The sequence below is a fragment of the Pteropus alecto genome, unplaced genomic scaffold, assembly GCF_000325575.1.
Source record: "Pteropus alecto unplaced genomic scaffold, ASM32557v1 scaffold111, whole genome shotgun sequence".
Taxonomy (NCBI): Eukaryota; Metazoa; Chordata; class Mammalia; order Chiroptera; family Pteropodidae; genus Pteropus; species Pteropus alecto.
Genome location: NW_006431915.1, coordinates 5063722 through 5076638, shown reverse-complemented (window position 1 = coordinate 5076638; position 12917 = coordinate 5063722). Strand labels below are relative to the sequence as shown.

The following is a 12917-nucleotide window of genomic DNA, read 5'->3' as shown; positions in this document are numbered from 1 at the left end:
CGAGCGCGCCCCCGCCGCACGCACGCCGGGCGCGCCCGCCCACTCCCCCGTCACTATAAAGGGAAGGCGGGCTGCGAGCTCTCCCAGCGCGTACATCGCTTTGCATCCGCGTTCATCGTTTCTTACGGTCACTGGTCAGACCTCAGCCGCCAACATGGTGAAGCAGATCGACAGCAAGGTATGCGCTCCCGGGGAAGGCCAGGACGCGCGCGCAGCCTCGGAGACTGGGGGAGGCGATGGGCCGGTGGTGGGCAGGCCGCCCCTCCGCATCCCTGGGGGAAGGCGACGCGGTGACTCGGCCTAGGACTGCGAGACAGCCGGGTACGGGCGCACCCGAGGCGCCGGGGCATGCCCTGGAGGAAGGGAGAAGGGCGAGGTCCCCTGGAGGGTGGAGTCGGGTGTCCAGAGCGCCGGGATGATGCCCGTGCGCGTGGAGTGTCTGGGCGCCCCCTTACTGCGCCTCCTGCATCTCCAGTGTGGAAAACCTCGGTTGGTGAAGGGATGCAGGGAGGCTGTCTTTGGCCCCCATCTGTATCCAGATACGAACCTGAGCAAGGAGATGGAGGGCCCCTTGGAGAAAGCACGGGGTTGCTGGCCGCCACTCTCTTCCCAGTAATCGGCGTGATACACCCGCGCTGGCTTGGGTGGGCTTTCTAAGAGCGGGTCTAGGCCGGAGACCCCCGGCCGCCTCCATCACTGCGGGGCCCCAGAGATGACGCGTGTTGTATCGTCGAAAAGGGTGCGGCTCCGGGCCAGAGACCCCCCACCCCATCCCCTGGTGTGTACCAGTGCGGCCCCGTGTCCAGAGGGGCCCAGGTGGCCACAAGGAAGTGCAGTTCGGGTGGCGCCCTGGGGACTCCTCCTCCTGCCGCGCTGGGCGTGTTTCCGGCAGCTCTGGCTTTGGAATGACTCAGTCCCCAGCGCAGGGCCTGGGGGCCTCTGCTGCCCTACCCTTCTGTGATTCACCCACTCTTGGTGGGTCTCACTGAAGCCAGGAGTGCCCCTGGGAGCAGCCACGCACTACTGTGTGCTCGTCGGGCTTCGGGTACCCAGATAGTGGTTCTGTCCTTTTAGGAATGCGCAAGGCAAAAAGTGTTCCACATTTGAGAGTTATTGCGAGCCTAATATACTGCTCCGAAAACTCAGCCTAATATAGTGTCCAGTATACGGTAGCCACTCAAGAAATGTTAAATGCAGAACTAGAAAAATGAGTGGAAGAAAACTGATGCTCAAACAGTGGGAGACCCTTCGAAAGCTTTTATTTACCCTGCGATACTCCCACCCCCAGTAAAGCAGGGGAAAGGTGGTTCCTCACCTGCCTTGAGTGGCGGGACCTGTTAGATGCTGGGGCACGCTTCAGCAACGGAAGTTTCTCTGTCATGGTCCCTTATTGTTTTACTTTTATAATCAGAACATGTATGATCATTGTAGAAATTTTGGGAAGAGAGCTTATATTTCCTAGAAGCGACCACCAAGTGGTTGATATTATTTCATACATATTGTTTTGTTTCTGAGCCTTTTTTTCTCCCCTAATTTAGCCTGAACACTTTACATGTAATTAGTCTGTAATCATGTCAGTTATCTGAACTCATTGCTGGGCATTTAGGCAGTCTCCTCAGTGAATAGTTTATTCAGAACGCTTTGTACAGAGTTCAGGATGTTTCCTCACGTTAGGGTCTGGAGGGCAGTGTGATTGGGATGTAAACCTTTCACGGTTTGTAGATGCCCCAAGAAGCTTATGAGAGTGCTCCTTGCCCTTTAATGCTGACTTCCCCACCCCGCCCCATAACTTTGGCCAACTTATTAGTAAGAAAAATTCTCATTCTCATTTGAATACTTTCAACTATTAGTGACTTTGAACCTTTTTTCTCCTACATGTATTGATTGGCAAATTGTAGCCTGTTATCTGCTTGTCCTTATGAATTTTTTCCTATTGGGATATTTTTTAAATTGTGAGCTTTTATATTAAAATTATCAACCCTCTCATTTGTTGAAAAGAGAGATCCTTAATATTAAGTTTTGTTCCATGTACTTTTTTCTGATACCTGCTGAGTGACACAGTTTATGGGTGGCAGGAGAGGTTTTCCAGGGTCTATCGACCTCCTCAGTATAGCCTAAAAGGTGAAACAGTTGAGAACTCATTAAAGGAGTAAGAAGACCTTTGAGGGATCTGAATTGTCTCAGAATTCATACGCTGCAAACAGAAAACTGATTAATTTTTGCAGCATACCTTTCAGTCTCCCTATTTTCATTATCATAGTTATGGCACCGTCTCCTCATCAATGAGAAGATGTATAAGAGCGATGGGAAATTTGTTCCTCAAAAAAGCACTACAGCCTGGGGCCCAAGGACCCTGATAATCAGTGGATCTTCAAAATTGTAATCCAGAGTCATTAATCAAACGTTAAACTAATTTGAATGTTACTTGTAAATAAATATCGAATACACTTTAGAATTTTGTCCTGATAGACTAAATTTGGTGCCATTGCCCATCCAAGACAACTCAAGTGCTGGTAGTTTGGAGCCACTGGGATCTATTTCAGATGCAATTGGGATAATGTGATGAGGAAGAAATCAGACACATATTTTGTTTGTTTTTTAATAGCAGCCGCCATTTATTAAACTCCTATCTTCTACACACAAGCACTTTGCTAAGTACTTTACAGACCACTCCTATGCTTATTAATTACCTTTGGAATGGGTATGTTTAGGAAAAGAGATACTAGATTCTGCTGTTATCTACCCCAACTACATCACTTTGTTTTCAAAATATTTGTGTCATTAATGGGGGCCTTTATTAAACTTCAATTGTTAGTTTCTGGGAGCTAGAAATTGTGGTTTGCTTCTTAGTAAGATAATCTTGACTCATTTTCAAACTTATGTATGTTTTAAGCAAACTTAGTATCAAGAGAAGAGAATTTGTGAAATCTATACATACCTAGTTCTGTAACTCGCGTTCAGTTAAGCCAAAAGTTATTGTTGGGTACCGTTTTTTTCTTTTCAGAACTTTAGGTGGTTTTGCTTGAATTAGATTCAGAATTGTTTTGGGAATTCCTTTAGAGTGTTTGAAATACAGTCAACGTTGAAAGTAATCCTACCAAGTATTTACGGAGGGCTAACCATGTTCACAAAACAACGTACAGTTGACCCTTGAACAACACCAGGGGTTAGGGACACTGACCCCCACACAGTCAAAAATCCACATAGAACTTTTAACTCCCCAAAACTTTACCTAATAGCCTGCTGTTTACCGGTAATCTTACCAATAACAAACAGTCAATTAACACATATTTTGTATGTTATATACCATATTCTTACAATAAAGTAAGCTAGAGAAAAGAAAATATTTAGGAAATCATTTGCAGTACTGTACACATTTATTGGGGAAAAAATGCATGTAGGTGGACCCGTATAGTTCAAACCTTTGTCAGCTGTATTTATCTGAGCAGATAGTGTCATTCCTTGACTTTATTCCTGTCTTACCTGGATCTTGCGTGTATAGAATGACTGTTTGACCTTCTAAAAATTACCTTAGGAAAGGCTTTGAATGAAATTCATCTGGAAGACTCGGTGATGATTTGGAAATATAACTTCTGTACTTCTATCTTAACTCTGTCCCCCACACCCGAAGGTAGGGTGGGAGTTTGTACTGGCATAACTCAAAATGTTACAGAAGTCATGATGTGCCATTCTCAAAACACCATTTATGAATTTTTTCCCTAAAAAAAAAAATATGAAGTAGAAATTAGAAATCTAGAGAAGCAACTGAACTTCAGAAGCATTCACTTTAGATTTTAGTGGTGCATTATTTACTTTCCTTTTTTATTTGACCAGATCTGATATGATTCTTAGCTTTCAAAGGAGGGGAACGTTAGTTTTTAATTAAGCCAATGTGACCAGCATTTTTCCCTTGAAGAAAACCTAGACTTCAGTTATAAATGTTTGTGTTTTGATTTCTCTTCATTGCCCGGGTTTTGGTCAGCCATCACTGACTAATTGTGGTTAAAATGAGGTTAGGTTCCTAGGGTTACAGTATCAAAACCACTGGTAAATTTTTTCAAGGAGGTTGGTGGTAAGGGATTTCTTGAACATTTCTGCTGGTGGAACTTTATTTAACATGCATTCCTTGTGAGGAACTAAAACTCTTTCATTTGGTCAACAGTGAGGACAGGTTTTGAGATAAAGGACAGAAATTAACTATCAACCGTACAATCTCAACTCTGGAAACTCCATTAGAAAGAATATAAGGATATATGTATGCTTTACTGTTAAATCGTACACCTGAAGCTTACTAGATTTTGTTAACCAATGTCACCATAAATTAAAAAAAAGAACACAAGGAAATATGCTTAATGTCAACCAGAGATTGAGGGTAGGGATTTGGAGGGTGTTATTTTCCTTGATATGAGCTTTCGGATTGTTCCACCATAGAAAATATTAATTTAATCAAAAAGTGTTAGCTTTTTTTTCTTAACCGGTAGTGGTATAGTTAGCAGCAAAACTGTGCCCTTGTGTCTTCAAGTAACCCCTTGTCAATTGATAAGCATTTAGTGAACATCTACGATATACTTAGATTTGAAGTGGAAACTTTTTAATACAAATGTCTTTTTCTTTCTTTCTTAAGCTTAGTGTGGATATAGATTAACCAATTAATATTTTATAATTGTATAAAATATTCATGAAGACATGAATATTGATATACTGTACACATACTTGTTTCATCTTATCTAATACTAAAAACAACACTGTAGGGCTTTTTTGTAGTTTGGGGTTTTTTTGTTTGTTTGTTTGTTTATTAAAACATAGGCCCTGAAAGCAGGACCTTCGAATTGTGCTTTATTGGGTTTTATCGGGGCTTTTTAACACGTATGCCTTTTTCTCATCTTAGGATGCTTTTGAGGAAGCCTTGACCAGTGCAGGAAGTAAACTCGTTGTAGTTGACTTCTCAGCCACATGGTGTGGGCCTTGCAAAATGATCAAGCCTTTCTTTCATGTGAGTATTAAACAACATCTGCTTTGTAAGGAATTTGTTATTTGGGTGGTCACAAAGCCAAGAAAGAAGGACAGTTAAAGGGTTTGGGTTTTTTTCTTGATGTTGGATCTTTGGTCTGAAAGGAATAGTGTAACACTTGAGCTTCGACACCTGTAACCCATTGAAGACAACTTTCAGAAGCTAATTTTGTTGTCTTACATGTTTTTGCTTTTCTTTAAGTTGAAACGTGGGCCCTGCCCTATTTGAAATGCAATCTTCAGGAGTCAGTGTACCAAATCATTTCATACTAGGAAGAATATGATTCAAATAAAATGTACATCCTTTATGCTTAACTACTCCCTAAATTTTTTGGATCTTTAATTAATTTCCATTCATTAAGTTTCCATTTAAGAAGGTTGAGTATATCGATTGCCATTACCGAGTTCTAAATCTTTGTGTATTTTTCATTTTAAATTTTCCAGTCCCTCTCTGAAAAGTATTCCAACGTGGTGTTCCTTGAAGTAGATGTGGATGACTGTCAGGTATGTGGCTGGAAATTTGGAAAACTACTGAACTTTTCACAGACTTTTTTCTCTGAGTTGCAAGTAATTGTTTCATAAATATGTCAAATAATACTAGAACTACAGACCTAACTAAAAAGTTTTGTTCTGGAAGAACAGGTAATTGTGACAATCACGAACATAACCCTATATATCAGGAACTATGTATATATCACATCGTAAAATAAGCAGAAAAATAGATGGTTGAGACTTCTGTACCTTACTTACCAGTTGCTTATCTTTCTAAAAGCCTGCACATTCTACCGAACATTGAGGTGCTCCATACATAGAAACTGAATTTGACCATGACAGCTAAAGCCAGAGAGTGGATGGTATCACCAAATCGGGAGACCATCTTTAAAGTTCTTCGTGAACTAACTGCATGAGAAAGTATATTCGCAAACTTATTCTAGTATTGGTTGATTTACATCAATTAGGAAAACCCAAATGGTTTAAAGAACAAACACCAAGGTGCCTAGTAGAGAGCTGAGAGGATAATTAGGGGGGAAGTTCCAGGTTGGTTTAATTAACAAATGCCTGTTCACTTTTTGTGCGAGGCACTGTTCTCTGTGGTTTGCAAGTATTGATTCATTTAAACCTTGGTGTTCTCATCATCCGCATTTACAGATGAGAAAAACACAGAGAGGTTATTTTTGGAGGTACAGTGGCAGAGCGAAGATTTAAGATGGGGTCATTTGGCTTCCCAGCCCTTGCTGTCACCACCACAGTTTAGAGGAAGTTCTGTCGTGTGGTAGGTGCAGACCAGGTTCCCAGCACATGACCTCGCCTCTCACACAGCCCGCTGAAGTAGGAGAGCCTGCCGAGATGTATCACCTGGGGGCTCTTTACAGATAGGTGGGCCTTTTTTCTTAGCCCCAGTGGGGCAGGAGGGGTTTAGGGTATGATGTGGCAATGAAGGTGCTAGACCTCGGTTCCAGAACTGGCACAATGACTTCTGCTCTAGATTACTCTCTCTTCTTCGTTGAGCTTTGTTTTTCCTCTGTGATCAGATCTTAATATGTGCCTTATTAACCTGTCAAGTTTGCTTATTCATTGAGCAAACACAGACTATTGATAAAAAGACGAAAGGGGCAATAAAAGCTGGTACTTTCTGATTCCACATTTGTGCCTTTGCCCGTACTATCTTCTTGACCTGGCCCATCTTTTCCTTTCCTATCTGACAAACTCCATGGCATAAGCCTCACCTCTTCTCTAGGAACTCTTCTCCAGTTTATACCCCCAAACTAGTTTAGTTTCCCTTCCTGTGTCCCCATGACGTCCTCTGCCTCTCTTTTCCTCTTGTATGTATAGTAGTGGGGGGCGGGGGTCCTGCTTCTAGGCTGCTTGCTTTATTTCTGAGCTCTGTTCCTCATCAGCTCTTCAGGCATGGGTAAGTTTTTTTTAATCTTTCCTGTGCCTCGGTTTGATCTTTGCAAAATGGCAGTGTTAATCCAACATCACAGGGTAGTCAAGGTTAAATGTGGTAATCCTACTAAGTGCTTAGAACCGTGCCTGGCACATGTTAAGTACTCATTGAATCTTAGCTATTATTTTAATGACCTCTTTGTCCTTTACCATCAGTTCCTTGGAGTCAGGGACCCTCTTATTCATCTTGTTTCTTCACCAAGCTCACCTGCCTAGCATGCTGTAGATGCAGAATGGATGTTGTATGGTTGTTAAGTTATTGGGCTGATGCATCCCAGAGTTTTAGGAAAAAAGAACCGAGAATAAATAGCACGTGTTTGTGAGAAAAACCTTGCTCCCTGTTTTAACCTAAGTCTCACCATTTTATCTTTTCTGTGGTCACCTTAACCAGGTGAAAATGGCACCTGGGAGGAAGTAGAGAAATTTCCTAGTGCTGACTCTGTCGCACAGCAACTGGATGCATTTTTATTTGAAAGCCATGCCCTGTGCTAGGTGCTGTGGTAGGCTCTCTGCGTGCCTTATGTCATTTAATCCTCACGGTAACTATGAGAAGTTTCTTAGCACCCTCACTGAACAGACAATCAGACTGTAGTGTAGCACAGAAGGAGAAGCAGGTCAGACAAGGCAGAGCCGGTGGACCGTGCTGGACCGAGGACAGATGCTCTTATTGCCTCTGTTCAAACCTTTGGGAAGTAGATATACAGAGCAGTCAAGGACTCCCGTATGCCAGAGCTGTTTCTTCATATCTGGTTGGCGTACTCATAATCACCCTGAAAGTTTCCACAGCTTGAAGTGACCCTCTCACAAACTGGGACCTTTCACTTCCTAAAGATTAAGCAACATGTGGTATCTTTTTCTTGGAATACCTTTAATGACTATTACAACCGTCTAAATAGCTTTATGGGTCTGTTGCAGAGTTAAAAATTGAGCTAATCCTGCAACCCTTTGGACAGCACATACACATAGCAGCAATCTGTTAGCTCCTACTCACCGGGTCGTTCAGTAGAATTAGCAAGGCAGGCGATTCAAACAAAAGGCAGTTCGTTAAACAAGCAGTGGGTTATTTTTCCCCTGTGGAATTCGTAAATTACATGTGTGGATCTTCGTTTTACTTTGGAATGTTAGGTAAAACCAATGCCTCGTTTCAACTCTAAAAGAACACAGATAAGGTATAAAAATTACATCGATGTCATTTCTGAAAATTAGATCATTAACTAGATGGACTGTTTAAGGGCTGAATTATTTTTTAAATTTTTTATGCAGATAAGTCCTGACCATGAACTTCAGACCCAGAGTCTTTTATAATGTCTTTGGGGCAAGCAACATACAGTTTCAATAGAGGGAGCTATAAACACTTGATAGGAAAAAATTATCTTTTAGTTGTAATAGATTCCAATAGACAAGTAGGAGGCATGGACACATAAGTGGTTCACAAAGAAAATAATTTGGTATTCATAGAAAAGTATGAGTACTAACTCTTTTGGAAATGATAGACTGATCTTATTTCTTTTTAACAGATTACTACTCTCAACTCTTTGCAGGGTATGATACTTTTGTAATTAAAATAAGAAACAAAGTAATTTAGACCTAATAGTTTTACAGCCTTTTAGAATGATACCATGTGTTTCTATTTTGATTAGAAGAGCCAGGAATGAGTTAATAGACGTTACAGAAACCAATACAATTAATAAGGTAAAAATGTAATCTTGTTACATTTACTAGTAAAAATCTGAGATTGGGCAAAACTGTAGGGATCGAGAACATATTAGGGCTTGGGGTTGGAGGAGGTAGTTGACTTCAAAGGAACTGCTAAAAGAAACTTTAGGGGAGTGAGGGAATTGTTTTGTATCCTGATTTTGGTGATTTTTATATGACTGCATTTGTCAAAATTCAGAGTTTGTACACTCCCTAAAGAGTGAATTTTGCTACATGTCAGTTTACAATTCCAGATTGCTTACCAAAAAACAGGAAGTAGGGGTGTTATTGGGCTAGCTTTCTGTTTCTGAGGGAAGTGATAAGAATGTTTTTAAAACCTCAAAGGTAATTTTTAACTATGCATATCTTTCAAATCACTACAGAAATAGGCAAACTAGTCCATAGAACAAGAAGTAGAAAACAAAAGTAAAATATTAACTTCAGACAGCAAAGATTAAATATTAGTTATGGAAACTACTAAATTTTCAGGGCCATAGAAGATTTTAATGGGTTTTTGCTGGATGTCAACTTAGTGTTATTTAAAATGACAGTACCCCCAAATTTATCTAACTTTAACCAATCTGACATTTTGGGGAAATGATCATGATAAGAACAAGAAGTAGAAAACAAAAGTAAAATATTAACTTCAGACAGCAAAGATTAAATATTAGTTATGGAAACTACTAAATTTTCAGGGCCATAGAAGATTTTAATAGGTGTATTGCTGGATGTCAACTTAGTGTTATTAAAATGACAGTACCCCCAAATTTATCTAACTTTAACTCAATCTGACATTTTGGGGAAATTGATCATGATATTCTGAAATAATGTACTCAGGAAAATCCTGCAAAGTATTTTTAAAAAATAATTGGGAGAGAAGATGTAGAGGATGGGAAAGGACAAGATCCATAAAAATAAAATATATTAGCTACACTAATTAAAACTGTGTTTTTGTAGCCGGCGTATGTAATGTAGATCCATGGAATAGAAAGTCCAAAAAAATAGAACCAAGTCTGTTTAACCAATAATAGTGAGTGATTAACCATTTGGGGTTAAGACGTATCTCTACCTCGTTCTTTATTCCCCAGTAAAATCTAGAAAAAAATTAAACAAAAATCCTAGAGAATACTGAACACATAGAGGTGGTAGACACTGTCAAGCACATTAACCACCCTGTCTATTGTAGTCTTAAGAACGTAACTGTTACTCACTTTTACCATTGAGGAAATAGGCCTGGGCAAGTTCTTTCACAGAACCGAAGTCTGTTTGATGCTAAATCAATAGAGCCCGTGTTTTTAGTGAATGGAGTAGGGAAGGGCTCATGGATTTGATTGTATGCAGTCTTAAACTGGATGGCAAAAATCATGATACTGATACATTGACACAAACTCCTTGGAAGGTAGTTGAATAGTATGTATCTAGGGCCTTTAAAATGAGCATGTTCTTTCTCTTAGCAATTCTATTTATGGGGGTGGGGATTGAACCAGAGTGTAGAGATATTTGTATATGAAGATTAAATAATTTACATTAGGCAGAATCAAAGTCCTTTACATCTTGACCAGTGGATTAGTTTAGATGACGATGCATTAATATGGTGACTGCTATGGGACCATAAAAAATGATTATATACATTTTCACGGGGGAAAGTTTATCCTGCCTATATTATACCCAGTAACAATATATAGCATGGATTTTATAAAGTACAATTAACCCTTGAACAATTTGGGGGTTAGAGGCACTGACTCCCCATGCAGTTGAAAATCTGTGTGTATATTCTGATTCCCCCAAAACTTAACTACTAATAGCCTACTCTTGACCACGAGCCTTACTGAGAACAGTTGATTAACACACATTTTATATGTTATGTATATTATATACTGTATTCTTGCAATAAAATAAGCTAGAGAAAAGAAAGTGTTCATAAGGAAAAGATAATACATTTCAAATACTGTATTTAAAAATCTGTGTATGAGTGGACCTACACAGTTCAAACCTGTGTTGTTCCAGGGTCAACTGTATGTATTTAGGTGCATGAATAAAATATTGACAGTAGCTAGGAGAGAATATAAATGGCTTCCCTCTTCCACTTTGTCTGCATAGAATGTAAAGTTGCTGATGTTATTTAAAAGTGAAAATGATCTTAAATCCAGCAGTTCCACTTCAAGGTTTTTGCCCAGGAATGTGTCTGAGAATTTATTCACAAGGATGTACATAAATTGGAAATAACCTAAAAGCCCACTGTGGTTGATTAAATTATGGAATGGACCTGTGTCACCTTTCACAAAATCACTTTCACATCTAATGAAAGAAAATTCTTAATGCTTAAAAATTTTACCATGTAAAGACATGGCAGGAGTTTAAAAAATAAAGTATATGAACACAGTTTAAATAACAATGTACCTAGCGTTGACACCCCTTCTCTGAGTTTTTTTGTTTTGTTTTGTTTTAACTTTTTAATGATTTGTTTTACTGTAAGTTAAACAGCTGTGCCGACAAAGGAATGCTGATCTCTGGCTAGGTGAGGTCTAAGGTGTCCAGAATCTGAAAACATTGACTAGACTCAGTCGCTTCCAGTGACTGGGAGCCAAGTTTTCTGGAACATAGGAGGCATTTAGTACATACTGGCCATTTTTATTCCAGCCATTACTGTCCCTGTGCCTCTTTTTGCCAGCACTTAAGGAAAAAGTAAAGGTTATCCGGTTTTCTTCAAGCTAGGAACAATACACATGCAACTCCATCAAGATGTACAGCCACCATTCCCAGGCTCAGAGGAGGTGAAGCTAGGCCAGCAGGTACTATCTGTTGGTGGCTCATCACAGAGACTGCTCCGTTTTTAATTCTTCAGCCCCCAAACTAGAAGTCGTCACAGTGTTTGTCGCTGTGTTGTAGCTGTGTAGCTTGAAAGTGCTTTGGCTTCCTTGCTCTGGCTCTGGGGACTCTGCCTCCTCAATGGTTGTCCTTCAGTTTTTGCTGCTTAGGGGCCATGAGGTTCTCCATTTCTTCCATGACCCTCATTTCAGTGCCAAGGTGGCATTGTCAATCCCTACATGGACGTCTTCACTTGAAACACTTGTCCAAACCCAACCGTTTTCATGGCTTTTCCCTCCAAACCCTGTGTGAAGAAGGTATGGAGAGTGGGGAGGTAAAAGTTCTCACTTTGTGTTTCTTTATCAAAATCAAAGAATACTTGATACTTCAGTGACCTTAGAGCTGCAGAAAGCTCCTTAGATAAGAGCCACATCTAGAAGAGAATATATGCACCGCCTAGCCCACTTTGCAATGTTAGGAGTTTGTCCATTTTTCTCTAAGCTGGGCAGCTCGCAAAGGTCAGAGCGTTATTGTCACCTAGGGCTCAACTTAACGCTGATTTATTGGGGGTAGGGGGACAGAGTTGTCTTGGGGAACCTTGTAGCGCCCTTCAGGTGGCTCTGACAGTGCAGCCAGGTTTGGGAATATACAAGTGAACTTCTATTTAAAAATAAACAGAAAAATCAATGTGCCCTTTTAGATTACTATGACTTTGTTCTTGAATAGTTCTTTTGCAATTAAATTGTTCCTCTTGCTGACCTTGGACTTTAGCCTTTATGATAATCATCTCTATACCTCACTCCCATCATCAAACTGGAAAAACTATGAGCAAAGATGAGAGGTACTAATTCTGAAGAATAGCTGGGTTTATAATCTTGAATATAATTGCAGAATTTATTTTTGTTTCTCTATGATACCTGAAATAGCCAAGATAAAATTGGACTAAAGAGCTTATTGAATGACTGTGTAGTATCAGATAATGGTAGCATTCTGCTCTTGGTGTACCTCAGAAATCAGAGTACGTATTAGTGAGAATTTTAATTGATAATATAACTATTTTGGCCTCTGTGCTACCATTATATTCAGTGTCGATTTTTATTTGTTAAAATAAAGTCCTAGTACAGAGATGTGGCGTTATATAACAGAAGAATCCTTTTTTGGATTTTGAATTCCTTCTGTCAAAGCTCAATACTCAGTCTTGTTTTTATCTTCTCTCCCGCTATCACCTCCCCCCATAGGATGTTGCTTCAGAGTGTGAAGTCAAATGCATGCCAACCTTCCAGTTTTTTAAAAATGGAAAAAAGGTAGGTACTTCGGACCTTGAAGAAAACTGCGTAATAGGAAAACGTGATATAAAATGAAGAAACTCAAGTGACTTATTCCTTCATACTAGGAAGCATGTCCCCATTGACTACTTTTAAGACTATTTATTATAAGATTATACTTCTGCCTCCACT

The 12917-nt window shown here is 40.0% G+C and overlaps 1 protein-coding gene and 1 long non-coding RNA gene across 2 annotated transcripts in view; one reads left to right on the top strand and one right to left on the bottom strand.

Annotated features, from left to right (window-relative positions):
- LOC107196701 overlaps positions 1-1805 on the bottom strand; it is a 23563-nt gene extending 21758 nt beyond the window's left edge. The window contains exon 1 of the long non-coding RNA XR_001518143.2: positions 548-1805. This is a non-coding gene — a long non-coding RNA (uncharacterized LOC107196701). The remainder of the gene's footprint in view (positions 1-547) is intronic.
- TXN (thioredoxin) overlaps positions 24-12917 on the top strand; it is a 13191-nt gene continuing 297 nt past the window's right edge. Inside the window, exons 1-4 of the mRNA XM_006906091.3 lie at positions 24-178; positions 4889-4993; positions 5455-5514; positions 12699-12764. Of these exons, the coding sequence (XP_006906153.1) occupies positions 155-178; positions 4889-4993; positions 5455-5514; positions 12699-12764 (255 nt within the window). The 5' untranslated portion in view covers positions 24-154. The remainder of the gene's footprint in view (positions 179-4888; positions 4994-5454; positions 5515-12698; positions 12765-12917) is intronic.